The 19689-nt window shown below is 42.1% G+C and overlaps 1 protein-coding gene across 1 annotated transcript in view; it reads right to left on the reverse strand.

Moving 5' to 3' along the window:
• LOC109615256 (ribonuclease inhibitor-like) overlaps positions 1–15827 on the reverse strand; it is a gene marked incomplete at its 5' end in the record, with an annotated part of 67758 nt that extends 51931 nt beyond the window's left edge. Inside the window, one exon of the mRNA XM_034295544.1 lies at positions 15676–15827. Coding sequence (XP_034151435.1) covers positions 15676–15827 — 152 coding nt within the window. The remainder of the gene's footprint in view (positions 1–15675) is intronic.
• Positions 15828–19689: the final 3862 nt, after the last annotated feature.

Genomic DNA, 19689 nt, shown 5'->3' on the forward strand with positions numbered 1-19689 from the left:
ACACTCACACAGATATGTCAGAGTATCTAACACCCACACTCACACAGATATGTCAGAGTATCTAACACCCACACTCACACAGATATGTCAGAGTATCTAACACCCACACTCACACAGATATGTCAGAGTATCTAACACCCACACTCACACAGATATGTCAGAGTTACTAAAACCCACACACACACAGATATGTCAGAGTTTCTAAAACCCACACTCACACAGATATGTCAGAGTTACTAAAACCCACACACACACAGATATGTCAGAGTTTCTAAAACCCACACACACACAGATATGTCAGAGTTTCTAAAACCCACACACACACAGATATGTCAGAGTTTCTAAAACCCACACTCACACAGATATGTCAGAGTATCTAAAACCCACACACACACAGATATGTCAGAGTTTCTAAAACCCACACTCACACAGATATGTCAGAGTTTCTAAAACCCACACTCACACAGATATGTCAGAGTATCTAAAACTGACACACACACAGATATGTCAGAGTTTCTAAAACACACACTCACACAGATATGTCAGAGTATCTAAAACCCACACTCACACAGATATGTCAGAGTTTCTAAAACCCACACTCACACAGATATGTCAGAGTTTCTAAAACCCACACTCACACAGATATGTCAGAGTATCTAAAACTGACACTCACACAGATATGTCAGAGTTTCTTAAACCGACACACACACAGATATGTCAGAGTTTCTAAAACCCACACACACACAGATATGTCAGAGTTTCTAAAACCCACACTCACACAGATATGTCAGAGTATCTAAAACTGACACACACACAGATATGTCAGAGTTTCTAAAACCCACACTCACACAGATATGTCAGAGTTTCTAAAACCCACACTCACACAGATATGTCAGAGTTTCTAAAACACACACTCACACAGATATGTCAGAGTTTCTAAAACACACACTCACACAGATATATCAGAGTTTCTAAAACACACACTCACACAGATATGTCAGAGTTTCTAAAACACACACTCACACAGATATGTCAGAGTTTCTAAAACACACACTCACACAGATATGTCAGAGTTTCTAAAACCCACACTCACACAGATATGTCAGAGTATCTAAAACTGACACACACACAGATATGTCAGAGTATCTAAAACCCACACTCACACAGATATGTCAGAGTATCTAAAACACACACTCACACAGATATGTCAGAGTTTCTAAAACGGACACTCACACAGATATGTCAGAGTATCTAAAACCCACACTCACACAGATATTTTAGAGTTTCTAAAACCGACACACACACAGATATGTCAGAGTTTCTAAAACCCACACTCACACAGATATGTCAGAGTTTCTAAAACCCACACACACACAGATATGTCAGAGTTTCTAAAAGCCACACTCACACAGATATGTCAGAGTTACTAAAACCCACACACACACAGATATGTCAGAGTTTCTAAAACACACACTCACACAGATATGTCAGAGTTTCTAAAACACACACTCACACAGATATGTCAGAGTTTCTAAAACCCACACTCACACAGATATGTCAGAGTTACTAAAACCCACACACACACAGATATGTTAGAGTTTCTAAAACCCACACTCACACAGATATGTCAGAGTTTCTAAAACCCACACTCACACAGATATGTCAGAGTTACTAAAACCCACACACACAGATATGTCAGAGTATCTAAAACCCACACTCACACAGATATGTCAGAGTTTCTAAAACCCACACTCACACAGATATGTCAGAGTATCTAAAACTGACACACACACAGATATGTCAGAGTATCTAAAACCCACACACACACAGATATGTCAGAGTTACTAAAACCCACACTCACACAGATATGTCAGAGTATCTAAAACTGACACACACACAGATATGTCAGAGTATCTAAAACACACACTCACACAGATATTTTAGAGTTTCTAAAACCCACACTCACACAGATATGTCAGAGTTTCTAAAACTGACACACACACAGATATGTCAGAGTTTCTAAAACCCACACTCACACAGATATGTCAGAGTTTCTAAAACCCACACTCACACAGATATGTCAGAGTTTCTAAAACCCACACTCACACAGATATGTCAGAGTTTCTAAAACCCACACTCACACAGATATGTCAGAGTTTCTAAAACCCACACACACACAGATATGTCAGAGTATCTAAAACACACACTCAAACAGATATGTCAGAGTTTCTAAAACCCACACTCACACAGATATGTCAGAGTTTCTAAAACCCACACTCACACAGATATGTCAGAGTTTCTAAAACCCACACTCACACAGATATGTCAGAGTTTCTAAAACCCACACTCACACAGATATGTCAGAGTTTCTAAAACCCACACTCACACAGATATGTCAGAGTTTCTAAAACCCACACTCACACAGATATGTCAGAGTTTCTAAAACTGACACTCACACAGATATGTCAGAGTTTCTAAAACCAACACACACACAGATATGTCAGAGTTTCTAAAACCTAAACTCACACAGATATGTCAGAGTATCTAAAACACACACTCACACATATGTCAGAGTATCTAAAACCCACACTCACACACATATGTCAGAGTATCTAAAACGACACTCACACAGATATGTCAGAGTTTCTAAAACCCACACTCACACAGATATGTCAGAGTTTCTAAAACCAACACTCACACAGATATTTTAGAGTTTCTAAAACGACACTCACACAGATATGTCAGAGTTTCTAAAACTGACACTCACACAGATATGTCAGAAAGCGATAGAAATTAGGACTCACCAATATATTACTACAAAATAAAAGCGGTCCGTTAAGTGGTACTTTCATGGCCCGTTAAGCTATTCCCTTGAAACAGCCCAGCAGAAAACGGCCCTCACCTATTCTGTAGAGAAAGCTGTTTCCCCGCCAACTATCCAGGAGAAAAAATGTAAATGAAACCACCATAGAAATGAATATAAACTCATAACTGCCAATTTATTATAAAAACGATAATAACATCAAAACAACATATATTGCTTCTCAATTTCAAATTTCTATCACAAGCTCAACATTACTACAGTCTAGTAGCCCACCAAGTCCGCCATTTCACTGCGGGCGCAGTACGCACAGCAGGACTGTGGGTTGTCGGTGCCAAAAGGTTCATATCCAGTGTCATCCACAGATGTGTCATGTGCAGAAAGCTGAGAAGGAGACTGGAAAATCAGAAAATGTCAGATGTTCCTGCAGACTGGTTGTCTGTAGATCCTCCATTCACACACACTGGGCTGGATGTGTTTGGCCCATGGAGTGTTGTGACACGTCCAACAAGAGGGAGCAGTGTTGAAAACAAAAGAGGGGCTGTCATATTCAGCTGTTTAAGACCCAGAGCAGTTCACCTGGTGGTCATAGAGTCAATGTCGGCTTCATAATGCTTTGCGCGGCTTCTTGGCTATCAACATCTGCGTTCAGACAGAGGGACAAACTTCATCGGCGCCTGTGGGGAACTGCAAATCAACACAGAGGACACAAAGATCAAAAACGTCATGCTAGATGGAGGCTGCACCTGTTCATTTAATGCACCACACTCATCGCACATGGGAGGAGCATGGGAAAGGATGGTTGGGGTCGCACGCCGTATCCTCAACGGTCTCCTGTTGAAAGAGAGTCCCACAAGACTCACACATTAGGTTCTGACTACACTAATGGCTGAAGTCATGGCCATCGTGAACTCTCGACCTTTGACCCCCGTCTCAACATATGCAGAAATGCCTCAAGTTCTCTCACCTGCAATGCTGTTGACTCAAAAGGCCAGTGTTGCTCCTGCTCCACCCGGAGACTTTAAGATTGACCACCTATACAAAATCCAGTGGCGTCAGGTCCAGAGCCTAGCAGACTGCTTCTGGAAAAGATGGAGGCAGGAGTACTTGGCCACGCTGCAGCCTAGGAGGAAGTGGGATGAGGTCAGACTGAATCTTCAGGGAAGGTGACGTTGTTCTGCTTCAAGACTGTCAGGTGAAACGCAACGAATGGCCGGTTGGGCTCATCATGAAGACCATGCCAAGCAGTGACAACAGAGTTCATAAGGTCATGGTGAAGACTGTCTGGCAAGGAACTGTAAAAAAGTACTTAAGACCTATTAATGAGTTAGTTGTGCTTCTACCCAATGTTATTAATTAATGGGGAAATAATAATATAGTGACATAATAGTCGTTACACCAGATGGGGAGTGTTCTGGTTGAGAAATGTAAATGTGAATTTAATTGTTTTGAGTCACCTTCGCTAGGCTGCAGTGCACCATTGATGTTGCGAGTGTGACACCTAGTGGCGAAAAATAGGTAGTGCAGTATGGGACGTTACTGTTGTTAACTAGTGGATGAGTTTAGTTCCCACATGTCAAATGGTGAAATACTGCTGTACGGCTGATCTATACATGTCGGATCCTTGGAGCAATCCGTCCGTACACGTTCTTTTGGTCGTTGTATGCAGATATCATAATTAACACTTATGTGAATATGTATGCAATAATATAATAGTTATTAAGATGTAATTTCATGTTAGCGTAGCTCATTCTTTTTCCTCGTGTAAGTTATGCTAGCGTTAGCTGCGTGTGTATGTGCACAGGCTAATATGTGTGTGTGTGAAAATGTGAAAGGAATATTTGGCTATTTGGTAATTATATTTTTATTTGCATTCCTTAGTTTTACAAAAAAAAAAAAAAATACGTGGAGTGAACTCTTCAATAAATCTCTGGGAGGTAGAGAGGGAACTGGGAGGCAGAGAGGGCACTGGGAGGTAGAGAGGACACTGGGAGGTAGAGAGGGCACTGGGAGGCAGAGAGGGCACTGGGAGTCAGAGAGGGCACTGGGAGTCAGAGAGGGCACTGGGAGGCAGAGAGGGCACTGGGAGTCAGAGAGGGCACTGGGAGGCAGAGAGGACACTGGGAGGCAGAGAGGGCACTGGGAGGTAGAGAGGGCACTGGGAGTCAGAGAGGGCACTGGGAGGCAGAGAGGACACTGGGAGGCAGAGAGGGCACTGGGAGGCAGAGAGGGCACTGGGAGGTAGAGAGGACACTGGGAGGCAGGGAGGGCACTGGGAGGCAGAGAGGGCACTGGGAGTCAGAGAGGGCACTGGGAGTCAGAGAGGGCACTGGGAGGCAGAGAGGGCACTGGGAGTCAGAGAGGGCACTGGGAGGCAGAGAGGACACTGGGAGGCAGAGAGGGCACTGGGAGGTAGAGAGGGCACTGGGAGTCAGAGAGGGCACTGGGAGGCAGAGAGGACACTGGGAGGCAGAGAGGGCACTGGGAGGCAGAGAGGGCACTGGGAGGCAGAGAGGACACTGGGAGGCAGAGAGGGCACTGGGAGGCAGAGAGGACACTGGGAGGCAGAGAGGGCACTGGGAGGCAGAGAGGACACTGGGAGGCAGAGAGGGCACTGGGAGGCAGAGAGGACACTGGGAGGCAGAGAGGGCACTGGGAGGCAGAGAGGACACTGTAGAAATTGTTCACTGGGGCAAGAGACAGAGGAGGACGAAGGGCATCCAGACAGCCAGTGCCAAATTAAACAGTACTGAGCAGTGGTGGAATATCCAGGTACAAGAACAGTTAAACTGTTAAATTATTACTCAGTTACAAGACTAAATGTTGACACACTGTTATGTTGTTTTTCTGGAACAATTATTTATATTACCAATGAATCTGTTGATCCTTTTGGCTGTTATCAGCAAAATATGTGTAAATAAAAAGAAATCAGAGAATGTGGCCATTTTTTTAAATTACATAGAGCCTGACTCAAACTGGTTGGTGATTACTAATTTATTTTTTTGATTAATTGTTGCAGCTCCAGGTTGGATGTTTATTCAAACTGTACTCAGTACTCAATTAGGATTTTTTAAAGCATATCCAGCTGGGGCCCATCTAAATCCCATGATTCTGCCCACTTTTTACCCTCATGGGCCCCACATAAAAATGTTGGCTGGGCAAGCGAGAGAGTAATTCAATTATTTATTGCAGCCAGGGTTGGGTAGTAACACGTTACAAGGAACGCAAATGAGTAAAAGAGTACAGTTTCAGTGGAACAAGTATTTTTGGAGTTACTATATGGGGTCTGTACTCAATGTATTCTCACTGATTAAAGGACTGAGAGCCCCTTGTTCAAATTAGAAAAGGAATGTGGGGGGCATCTTTGACTGGTATCAGCAGATGAAATGGTTACTCTTTATCTGTGCATCTGTATTTAACTCTTTAGGGCATCTATTGTCTGTCCGGGTTCAGTTGGAACTCTAAGACTTGAAGAAGTTACCTGTGGGGGGAGGAGAGTTTGTCCTTTGTGTGAAGCTCAGGTAGTAACACAACAAAGGGAATGTGTTTTATTGACATAGGACAGATGGGAAACAACTTACACACCCCTTTTAACTGTGATATATACTGTTGAATGATCTGTATGGAGTTAGAGACTCCTCAGATGATTATGTTTGTAAGCGTTTGACTCTCTTATTTGCAAATAATTAATAAAACTGTTCAATTGTGCCAAGAGAATTTTGTTTCCGTTTCTTACTCCTTTAAGAGTGTCGATCCATGGAATTGCCATCACATTACTCAAGTATTTTAATTTATAAATCGTACTCTTTAAACCAATGATCTTACTTACTCATTTGATTGACAAGATGTTTTGAGCATTACTACACAAGATAAATATATATCTTTTTTTACCAGTAACATGTATGATGGTATTAATTTGCAAGAATCTTATTTGCCACACATATTAATAATAGAACTACAGTATTATTTATTTTAGCAATTTATTTTGTTTTTCTATTCTGTATTACTGTTGGCTGACTCTGGAAAACAAATTCCTAGTCGAACATTAATAATGTAGTTAGCGTTTGTACTTAAATACGTTTTCCTTGTTGTTGTTACTATGGCATTAATGTATTAAAGCAAAATATGTAAATACTAGTACTGAAAAACTTTTTTGACCAAGTACTCTTTTACTCTTACATGAGTAGTTTTTTCGTGTGGTACTTGAGTACATTTTGAGACAAGTAACTGTACTTTTACTTGAGTACAGATTTTCAGTAGTCTACCCACCCCTGATTGCAGCATTAGATAGTCTTGTTCATGAGGTTAAGGACCTGGTCTTCCTTACACAACCTCAATCTCTTCTCACTCAATCCCTTCTCACTGTAATGTTGGTTACAAGCTGATATATACATTGAAGGGTGTGTCTACCTAGCAAAGATCAGGTTTCCAAGACAGTAACCCCCATGCCAAATGGTCAATGTAAACATTCCTGTGGTTATCAGAGCACAACCTACAGAGATTCTAAACAGAGAGGTTTCTGTTGTTCTCATTATCTAGGCACATTCACTTACATTCATATTGTAATTGTTAATGCTCAGATTCCACAGTTGAAATAAAAGTCCCTCGACCACGTCTCCAAACGTCACCAGTTTCTGTGTCTTTTCTGTGTCCTGCTACAGAGCCCAATACCCACAAACCCAGGTTGAAACCAAACTACACTTCCTGTGTAAAACATGTGCATATTCCACCGAAACTTGATCTGTTACTTAGATTTTGTTCATTGTTTTTTGTACCTGCTTTGGCAATGAGCACGTTTGTTTCCCATGAAAGTAAAACCTTTTGAATTGAATAGAAGAGCAGAGAGGAAGAACAGAGGAAGAGAGAAGGGGAGTTGAAGGAAGAAAGAAAGAAAGGGGGAGAAAAGGAGAGGAGAAAAGAAGAGAGGAACAAGAGGATACAAGAAGAGAGGAGAGGTGGGTGTTATGAGAGGGAGAGAAAAGGAGAGGGGGAGAGAGGGAGGACAGGAAGTGAGAAGGGGGAGGACAGGAAGTGAGAAGGGGGAGAGCAGGGGAGAGGGACAGGGAGAAGAGAGGTGGAAATGAGGTGTGGAGAAGAATAGAAACAGAGAGGAGATGAAATGAGGAAGAAAGAGGGAGAGAAGGATGGGAGAGGCAGAGAGGATGAGGAGGAAAGAGAAGACAGGAAGAGAGTGGGAGAGGAAGAGTAGAAGACTAGAGGAGGGGAGGAAGAGAGGAGAGGGAGTAAGGTATAATTTAAGAGAAAATAAAGACAGGATGAGAGGGAGACACCAGAGGAGGATAGGGGAGTTGAAGAGAGGAGAAGTGAAGAAGATGAGAGGGAGGGATGAGAGGAGTAGAGGGGCAGAAGAAAAGGGGAGTAGGGAAAGAAGAGGAGAGGAAAAGGAGGGAGGAAGTAACATGGCCAGGAAGAGAGGAGAAATGAGGAGATGGGGAGTGGAAAAATGGGAAATAGGAGTACAGTGGGAGAGGAAAAGAGAGGAAGTTAAGAAAACAGGAAGAGAGGAAAGAGGAAGAAGAAAAGAGGATAGGAAGAAAGGAGCAGAGCAGATGGAGAAGGAGAGATGAAGATGGAAGAACAAAGAGGGTAAAGAGGGAAACATAAAGAGAGGAGCAGAGGAGGAAAGAAGGAGAGGAGACAAGGAAATGGGGAGAGGAAAAGTGAAGCAGAATGGGAGACAATGAGTGGGAGAGAGGAGAGGGGGAGAGGAAACGAGGAAGTGACAAGTAGTGGAAGAGGAGTAGAGGGAGAGATAAAGAGAGGGAGAGGAGGAGAGTGGAAGGAAACAAGAAAGGAGGAAGAGAGATTGAGAAAGGAAAGGTGGACATTGGGAGAGAAATGAGAGGATGAGAGGGAGAACAGGAGAGGAGGAGAGGCAGAGGAGCAGAAGGGGAGAAGAAGAAAGAGAGAGTGGAAGAGGAAGAGAGGAGAGAGGGCAAGGAAAAGAGGAGCAGAAGGGGAGAGGAGTGGGAGACAGAGATAGGAGAAGAACAGAGGGGGAGATGAAGAGATGGAATAGAAGATGAGAGGATGATGGAGAGAGGAGAGGAAGAGAAAGACTGGGGAGGTGAATAAAAAAAGAAAGAGGGAGAGGAGCAGTGGATGAGAGGAGGTAACAGAGAGGAGAGGTGGACATTAGGAGAGGAAGTGAGGATGAGGAGGGGAAAGGGAGAGGAAGAAAAAGGAGAGGAGCAGAAGGGGAGACGTTGAGAGGGACAAGAGAGAAGAGGAGAGGAAAAGAGAAGACAAGGGGGAGACAGGAAGAGAGGAGCATAGGGAGAGACGAAATGAGAGGAAGCAAGGAGGGAGAGCAAGGGAGAAAGACAGGGAGGAGAAGAGAGGAGGAGAGGAGATGGGCAAGGGAGTGGGAGAGTAAGAGAAGGATAGGAGAGACAGAGGATGAGGAGGAAAGAGGAGACACGAGGAGATGAAGAGAGAAAGAGGAGGAAGAGCAAAAATAGCAGAAAGGGGGAGAGGAAGTGAGGAAGAGAAGAGGACATCAGAGGGAGGTAGAGAGGAGACAGTGGATCAGAGGGGACAGGAGAGGGAGGTAGAGAGGAGACACTGGATCAGAGGGGACAGGAGAGGGAGGTAGAGAGGAGACACTGGATCAGAGGGGACAGGAGAGGGAGGTAGAGAGGAGACACTGGATCAGAGGGGACAGGAGAGGGAGGTAGAGAGGAGACACAGGATCAGAGGGGACAGAGACACCCTGAAACACAGGAGAAGATGTGTGTGTGTGTGTTTTCTATCCATGTTTCTATCAGGTTCTGTTCACCTGGTGTGCTACATGAATCTGGGACATTGCAGGCACGCACACACACACATTATACATAAAACACAATCCAAAATAATCTGTTTTAAAACATTTTTTATTCTGTCAAATCTGGGAAACTGAAATTTATTTACAGAAGCAGGAATGTTTTGTCAACAATTAAATAAATAAACATTCTAAAGACATCAATGTTTACAAACACCAATGATAAACAATAACAACCAGATGAATGATTTCTAAACGTGAAGGTTTTACAGACCAGTATGGTGATTCATTCTATTGATTAATGACTCTAGTTTACAGGTTACATCTTCAGTGGTGTTTAATCAGGAATATTTACAATCATATGATATATTTACTCACTACTAGAGAGTTATTGTCAGTGTTTTACTACAGTGTCCTACTGAACATGACCATGATTAGAGTGAAACATCATGTTGTGTTTGACACAGGGACCATCTGACACAGAGACACTGAGGAGTCAGAATAATGAACCCTAAACCCTGGATAGAGGGGCTCAGTGAATGTGGTGTTGAATGTGTACAGGTGGGTCAGTGTGTCAGAGGAGACCCTGTAGAAGGACAGAGTGCCGGCTGGCCAGTCCAGATACACTCCTACTCTGTGGGAGTCTGAGGAGGTGACAGGTATGTCAGTTGTCTTCTTACTGTGACAGACAGAGTAACGGTTATTATAACAGACCAGACTCCAGGACTTGTCATTGTATCCAAGCCTACAGTCAACACCTCTTCCTCTCCTGTTGATTCCTTTATATGTCACTCCTATCCAAGCGATCTGATGGATGAGACCAAGACACAATATTACACAACATCATCCTTCATATTATACACACACATGCAGAATGAAACAAATATGCACAAACGCACACACACAGACATACACACACACACCAGCTGTATTTGTGTTCTGTATAATAAATCACTTACATTTCTTCAGTCCTGATTTCAACCTCCACTCTCCACCATGATCCATACTGTGGAAGAAGCAGAGGAGCAGACTGTTATTCAGGGACACACAATCTGTTTTACACACACGCACACACAAAACCACACACACCTTATATACCTGCAACACAAACATCCACACAGACATTACACACAACCCCCCTCCCAACACACACACACCACCTTCATAAACCCCTTCATAAACACACCACACTTGAATTATCCAATTATGATCTAAATTGCGATCTACACTTGGGCACTTGTTACACTTAAGTCAATGAAAAAAGTTAAGTAAATTAACGGTTTCATTCACTAATGTGAATTGGTTTCCAACGTTCCCCAAAAATAGCCGTTCAAAAAGAGATGATTGTTCATCACTAGTCAGGGTTCGTTGTTATTCAATGAAAACTGGAAACTGAAAGTCTGTGTTAGAGATTAAAGGGTATTTCATCCCTTTAATGTATGAAACAACACAGAAGAATCAGTCTCAGAATGAACAATATAGACCACATGGAAAGTGCAAACATACTTCATACAGGAGAAAAAGTCACTCAAGGCTTGATACATTTTGTACCCAAGTGTTTGAAAATTGCAAATCATAATTGTTACTGCAAACACACACACACACACACACGCACACACACACACTCAAACAAACACCATATAACTTATTTTTTATTAAAACATCCTCTGTTCTCCCAGAACATGTATATCGCCTCATCTCTGCAATGTTACACCCCGAAAACACACAATACACAACCCCCCAATCACACACAACACCCCAGTCATAAACAATACACAACTCCTCAATCACACACAAACACAATACACAATACCCTAAAAATACACTCACACCTCCTCCCATCACACACCAAACACAACCCCTCCTCTAATAACACACCATACACAACCCCTCCTCCAATAACACACCATACACAACCCCTCCACTAATAACACACCATACACAACCCCTCCACTAATAACACACCACACACAACCCCTCCAATAACACACCATACACAACCCCTCCTCTAATAACACACCATACACAACCCCTCCTCTAATAACACACCATACACAACCCCTCCTCTAATAACACACCATACACAACCCCTCCTCTATTAACACACCATACACAACCCCTCCTCTAATAACACACCATACACAACCCCTCCTCTAATAACACACCACACACAACCCCTCCTCTAATAACACACCATACACAACCCCTCCTCCAATAACACACCATACACAACCCCTCCTCTAATAACACACCATACACAACCCCTCCTCTAATAACACACCATACACAACCCCTCCTCTAATAACACACCATACACAACCCCTCCTCTAATAACACACCATACACAACCCCTCCTCTATTAACACACCATACACAACCCCTCCTCTAATAACACACCATACACAACCCCTCCTCTAATAACACACCATACACAACCCCTCCTCTAATAACACACCATACACAACCCCTCCTCTATTAACACACCATACACAACCCCTCCTCTAATAAAACACCATACACAACCCCTCCTCTATTAACACACCATACACAACCCCTCCTCTAATAACACACCATACACAACCCCTCCTCTAATAACACACCATACACAACCCCTCCTCCAATAACACACCATACACAACCCCTCCTCTAATAACACACCATACACAACCCCTCCTCCAATAACACACCATACACAACCCCTCCTCTAATAACACACCATACACAACCCCTCCTCTAATAACACACCATACACAACCCCTCCTCTAATAACACACCATACACAACCCCTCCTCTAATAACACACCACACACAACCCCTCCAATAACACACCATACACAACCCCTCCTCTAATAACACACCATACACAACCCCTCCTCCAATAACACACCATACACAACCCCTCCTCTAATAATACACCATACACAACCCCTCCTCTAATAACACACCATACACAACCCCTTCTCCAATAACACACCATACACAACCCCTCCTCCAATAACACACCATACACAACCCCTCCTCTAATAACACACCATACACAACCCCTCCTTCAATAACACACCATACACAACCCCTCCTCTAATAACACACCATACACAACCCCTCCTCTAATAACACACCATACACAACCCCTCCTCCAATAACACACCATACACAACCCCTCCTCTAATAACACACCATACACAACCCCTCCTCTAATAACACACCATACACAACCCCTCCTCCAATAACACACCATACACAACCCCTCCTCCAATAACACACCATACACAACCCCTCCTCTAATAACACACCATACACAACCCCTCCTCTAATAACACACCATACACAACCCCTCCTCTAATAACACACCATACACAACCCCTCCTTCACTAACACACCATACACAACCCCTCCTCTAATAACACACCATACACAACCCCTCCTCTAATAACACACCATACACAACCCCTCCTCTAATAACACACCATACACAACCCCTCCTCCAATAACACACCATACACAACCCCTCCTCCAATAACACACCATACACAACCCCTCCTCCAATAACACACCATACACAACCCCTCCTCTAATAACACACCATACACAACCCCTCCTCTAATAACACACCATACACAACCCCTCCTCTAAGAACACACCATACACAACCCCTCCTCTAATAACACACCATACACAACCCCTCCTCTAATAACACACTATACACAACCCCTCCTCTAATAACACACCATACACAACCCCTCCTCTAATAACACACTATACACAACCCCTCCTCTAATAACACACCATACACAACCCCTCCTCTAATAACACACCATACACAACCCCTCCTATAATAACACAACATACACAACCCCTCCTCTAATAACACACCATACACAACCCCTCCTCTAATAACACACCATACACAACCCCTCCTCTAATAACAAACCAAACACGGTAAAAAATATGATTTCTGGATTATGAGTTTAGGAAAAATGTACAATAAGAGTGTTAGAATTGGGGAAACTTTTAGGTATATCCTAGTCATTACCAGTTTGGTGTTTAGGTTTTGGTATAAAGGTTAGGTTATTGAGGATTATGGTAAGGTTAGGTTTAGGTTAGGTCTAAGTTCTCCAAAGGAATAAAGGAACAAGTGTATGTGTGTGTGTGTGTGTGTGTGTTTGTATATGAGTAAGTAAACACAAAGCAACATACGAAATATAGAAATCCACTTATTACCCCAAAATGAATCCCCTTATAAAAATAACATGCTTGATAAGACACAAGAGATACAAAGAGCAAACCTCCCAATCAATGGAATTCATCTCTAACAATGTACATCCAGTTACTCTTTAAACAGTTCAATTATAAGGTTTTAATGTTGTCCCTTAAACAGTGAACAAACTATCCATAATGACTGTGATGATGGAATTCAGGATAGATTATTGGGAAGGGAAAAGTGACTGCATGTATCACCCTGAGTGACAGTGATCATGAGACTATTATAGAAATGAACTCTGCTTGTATTGATTAATTATACCACTGTATAAGAGAGTGTAAAATCACTAGCTACCTACTGTGTTGATAGTAAAGGACTGAGTTAATGTATTTAGACAGTAAGAAAATGCCAGATGTGTAAATACAGAGATAAACTAATCAAAGTAACAAGACCAGGCTGATTGAGACCATAGTCATGTGTTTCTCAAAGGTCAGTTATTCTGTGAGATGTTGTCACACCTTCTTGTTCATACAAAAGGAGGTGTTTCTGAACTGTAGAGGTCAGGAAGGGGAGGGGTACTATGGACCCTGTGTTCTGTTTAGAAGCAGAGGTCAGGAAGGGGAGGGGTACTATGGACCCTGTGTTCTGTTTAGAAGCAGAGGTCAGGAAGGGGAGGGGTACTATGGACCCTGTGTTCTGTTAAGAAGCAGAGGTCAGGAAGGGGAGGGGTACTATGGACCCTGTGTTCTGTTTAGAAACAGAGGTCAGGAAGGGGAGGGGTACTATGGACCCTGTGTTCTGTTTAGAAGCAGAGGTCAGGAAGGGGAGGGGTACTATGGACCCTGTGTTCTGTTTAGATGCAGAGGTCAGGAAGGGGAGGGGTACTATGGACCCTGTGTTCTGTTAAGAAGCAGAGGTCAGGAAGGGGAGGGGTACTATGGACCCTGTGTTCTGTTTAGAAACAGAGGTCAGGAAGGGGAGGGGTACTATGGACCCTGTGTTCTGTTTAGAAGCAGAGGTCAGGAAGGGGAGGGGTACTATGGACCCTGTGTTCTGTTTAGAAGCAGAGGTCAGGAAGACACAGGTGAACAGGGAGACAGTGGTGGATGTCTTTTTACACAAGGAAGAGGGTGGGTGATGAGGTCCAGTTGAGATTGTATGGGAAGGATTTGGAGAGGGTGGGGGTCTTTAGATTCCTTGGGGTGTATTTTGATGCCAGACTGACTTGGATTGAGCACGTTGAGAGAGTTGAGGAGAAGTGGATAAATGTATTGTCTGGACTGAGATGATGAGGAGGTGGCAGGAGCAGTGGAATGGAGACACTACAGACAGACACCTGTTCAGAATACAGGGTGTAGTTGGGGATGGAAGGAGGGCAGCTAGGAGCAGAGTGGAGGAATCTGTGTTAACTAGACTGTGGGTGGGACACAGTCATTTAAACAATACATTACATCTGATAGGGAAACATCCAACAGGTCAGTGTGACCATTGTCAGGAAGTTGAGACAGTGGATCATGTGTTGAGGCAGTGTGGGTGATATGAGGGGGAGAGGATGAGATTAAGACTGTGTTTGAGAGAAGAAGGGATGAGTTGAGTTTAAATCATATTTTGGGTGGGGTGTGTTCAGTCACAGAGTTAGAATATTTATATATATATATATATATATATATATATATATATATTAGGGGAAAACTGAATTTCATGGATACAAGAAATAATGTTTTCCTCAAATTAACAATTATTGTTCATGCTACAAAAAATTATTACAGGTATGCAGGTCTGTATTTGATACATATTACATAATGCAAAAAGGTGCAAAAAAAAACAATCACATTGCTGATTACTGATAGAGAAAACATCTACAGGACTTACTTGAGTTTCTCCAGTCTCCAGTGTGGATCCTCCAGTCCAGCAGAGAGCAGTCTGACTCCCAAGTCTCCTGGGTGATTGTAGCTCAGATCCAGTTCTTTCAGATGTGAGGGGTTTGACTTCAGAGCTGAGACCAGAGAAGCACAGCCTTCCTCTGTGACCAGACAGCCTGACAGCCTGCACAGATATTATCATGATTTCACAAATGATTCACATTAACAAAGTCTCTGAACTTTGAAGTACTGATGGGCAACCAAGGCTTTTTAAACCCTTTGAAAAATATAAAATAGATGAAATAGCGACTAAAGATGAATTCAGTTACTAAACTAAAAAGTTCACAATAGTGACATCTTTTGGTCAGTAATAAATTATTTGAGGTTATGAGTTCAGTCTGAATGGGGGAGGGGTTGCCTCCCAGGTAAACACTTATTTCAAACTGTTTATCCACAGTAATGTTTAGGATAAAGTGTCATAGCATATATGAAATGAAACACATTATTTGGACATTAATTGATAGTGTCTCATGTCACTGCCTGTAACTCATGTCCCCAACATCACCTATTTGACCAACCTGTTGTAGAATGTACATAAACTGGTGAATTAGGTGTCAAGTAGAGGTCAGTGAGTGAAAGCAACTTGGCATAAAAGACAGAACTGGGAGCATTTTGCAACAAGGTTTAAAAAAGGAATGTAATCAAAGATTCAGACGTCATTGATCACAAGGTTTTGAAGAAGTAACTTCCCATTTAGAAACTACATGTTTGAAATCTATGACTAAATCTATCAACCTAGCCCCTGGTAATTAAATCTCAATTGAAAAGAAGCCAGGTTTTCAAAAGAAAACTATTTACAAAACACTATTTCAGCTGCCACTCTGCTATTGTTGATCAGGAGATTGAACTAAACTCTCCAATCAAGGGTTGTTTTGAAATGTCAACCCATTCTAATCCATGTTAAAGGGCTGAGTCTTGTATCGGTGTAATACCATGTGACTGATGACGTACGAAGCCTCATTTGATCACATGCCTTTGCCAAATCTTGTAAAATACAGGCTTCTATGGTTGTTTGGTGCCTGAGACTTCCAAACACCGCCCTCTACTGGTCACCTAATTTAGTCATTTATTTGTTGTTTACATTATAAGTCCATCGATGCCCCAGTGGGTAGTGTCACCGATAGGGTTGCCAACTGTCCCTAATTAGTCCATCGATGCCCCAGTGGGTAGTGTCACCGATAGGGTTGCCAACTGTCCCTAATTAGGCGGGACGTCCCGCATTTTGAACCTAATTAATTTGTCCCGCAAGGGACCTCACTTGTCCCGTTTTATGACTACCGTTTTTGAGTGGTTAGACAAATGAATTCGGTTCAAAATGCGGGACGTCCCGCCTAATTCGGGACAGTTGGCAACCCTAGTAACCGACTCTCACTCTGTGACTTGTTATGGTGCCAGATCATGTTTCACTTTTTTAAGTTCAAACGATACTGTTTATTGTTTTTAAATAATTGTTTTTATTTGTGTGTATCTTATGAAACTATTGTCTTAATAATACAAAACATTACAAAAGACTGGAAACGTTGTGTAATGAAAAACAAACCTGGTGAAGGAGCATACAACTAATTAGGTTTATTGTCTAATTACATGATTGGGTATAAAAACAGCATCCCAGAGAGGATGAGTCTTTCAGAAGATGGGGAGGGGTTCACCACTCTGTGAAAGACTGTGGAGGCCAATGGTAAAACAATTTAAGAATAATGCTTCTCAACGTTAAATTGCAAAGAGTTTGGGGATTTCATCATCCACAGTACATAACATTATTAAAAGATTGAGAATCCAGAGAAATCTCGGTATATAAAAGGGACAAGGCCGAACACCGTCTACTCCCGGAGCACATGGACATGCTAATTCTACTGAACAAGAATAAATTATCATAATAATATGGACATTGCCTAATGATTCTTTATATTTTTGTTAAGATTTAGCATTTATGGATTCGCTAGCCAGATTCATTCATTTTATATAATTTATTCCTATTAAGCATCCTTCCAAAGATATTTGTTTATTCACTGGAACACATCGGTAGGTTTGTTTGATTTAATGCAGCCTGAAACATAACTCTGTTAGTCTATATAGACTGAAACGTAACTCTGTTAGTCTATATATTAAGTGTAGTTTCGTTTAGAATGTATAGTTTCAAGGGACTGTATATATAGAAACAGCTGGCTTGATGGTCTAATACATTTTTTATTTTGTTGTTATGGCCAGAAAACATTAGCTAATGTAAGGTAATTTATACATATATCTGCGCTAATTCATGGGAAAAAACGCAGGTTTTTGACAATGTTCATAGTTCATTATAGTTAATTTGTATTGTAAATAATGTAAAAGCTTGTAACAACAATATGAACTAAATTACTTGTAAACGGTTTGCCAGGTCTATGCATTAGGTTATTTGATGCTGTTGTGGCATTTCTGAATCTAAATGGCTCCTGAGTAAAAGTATATCTAGCCTACTTGTTTATATTAAAACGTTATTGAGGTTGTTAACTACATTTTTAAATAAAACGTGGAATTTATTGTATAACATATTACAGTTTACATTAGTTTTTTTCCTTTAATACCTTTTTTTTGGGCATGAGTGGGTGGGATCGACTATTCAATAACAAAAGCTGAGGAATTATCAATAGTAAAAATAATTGCCATGCACATCTCTAATCAAATTCTCTTTTATGACCTGTGGATGCTGAGACAAGGCATTATGCTGCATTATGCTGCCTTGTCTCAACATCCACACAGAAGTTACGGGATAGTCAAAATGAATTAACTAGATTGGGACAAACACTCACCTAAAGGATTATTAGGAACACCATACTAATACTGTGTTTGACCCCCTTTCGCCTTCAGAACTGCCTTAAATCTAAGTGGCATTGATTCAACAAGGTGCTGAAAGCATTCTTTAGAAATGTTGGCCCAAATTGATAGGATAGCATCTTGCAGTTGATGGAGATTTGTGGGATGCACATCCAGGGCACGAAGCTCCCGTTCCACCACATCCCAAATATGCTCTATTGGGTTGAGATCTGGTGACTGTGGGGGCCATTTTAGTACAGTGAACTCATTGTCATGTTCAAGAAACCAATTTGAAATGATTCAAGCTTTGTGACATGGTGCAATATCCTACTGGAAGTAGCCATCAGAGGATGGGTACATGGTGGTCATAAAGGGATGTACATGGTCAGAAACAATGCTCAGGTAGGCCGTGGCATTCAAACAATGCCCAATTGGCACTAAGGGGCCTAAAGTGTGCCAAGTAAACGTCCCCCACACCATTACACCACCACCACCAGCCTGCACAGTGGTAACAAGGCATGATGGATACATGTTCTCATTCTGTTTACGCCAAATTCTGACACTACCATCTGAATGTCTCAACAGAAATCGAGACTCATCAGACCAGGCAAAATTTTTCCAGTCTTCAACTGTCCAATTTTTGTGAGGTCGTGCAAATTGTAGCCTCTTTTTTCCTATTTGTAGTGGAGATGAGTGGTACCCGGTTGGGTCTTCTGCTGTTGTAGCCCATCCGCCTCAAGGTTGTGCGTGTTGTGGCTTCACAAATGCTTTGCTGCATACCTTGGGTGTAATGAGTGGTTATTTCAGTCAAAGTTGCTCTTCTATCAGCTTGAATCAGTCGGCCCATTCTACTCTGACCTCTAGCATCAACAAGGCATTTTCGCCCACAGGACTGCCGCATACTGGATGTTTTTCCCTTTTCACACCACTCTTTGTAAACCCTAGAAATGGTTGTGCATGAAAATCCCAGTAACTGAGCAGATTGTGAAATACTCAAACCGGCCTGTCTGGCACCAACAACCATGCCACCCTCAAAATTGCTTAAATCACTTTTCTTTCCCATTCTGACATTCAGTTTGGAGTTCAGGAGATTGTCTTGACCAGGACCACACCCCGAAGTGGATTGAAGCAACTGCCATGTGATTGGTTGATTAGATAATTGCATTAATGA

Source organism: Esox lucius, chromosome 11, assembly GCF_011004845.1.
Source record: "Esox lucius isolate fEsoLuc1 chromosome 11, fEsoLuc1.pri, whole genome shotgun sequence".
Taxonomy (NCBI): Eukaryota; Metazoa; Chordata; class Actinopteri; order Esociformes; family Esocidae; genus Esox; species Esox lucius.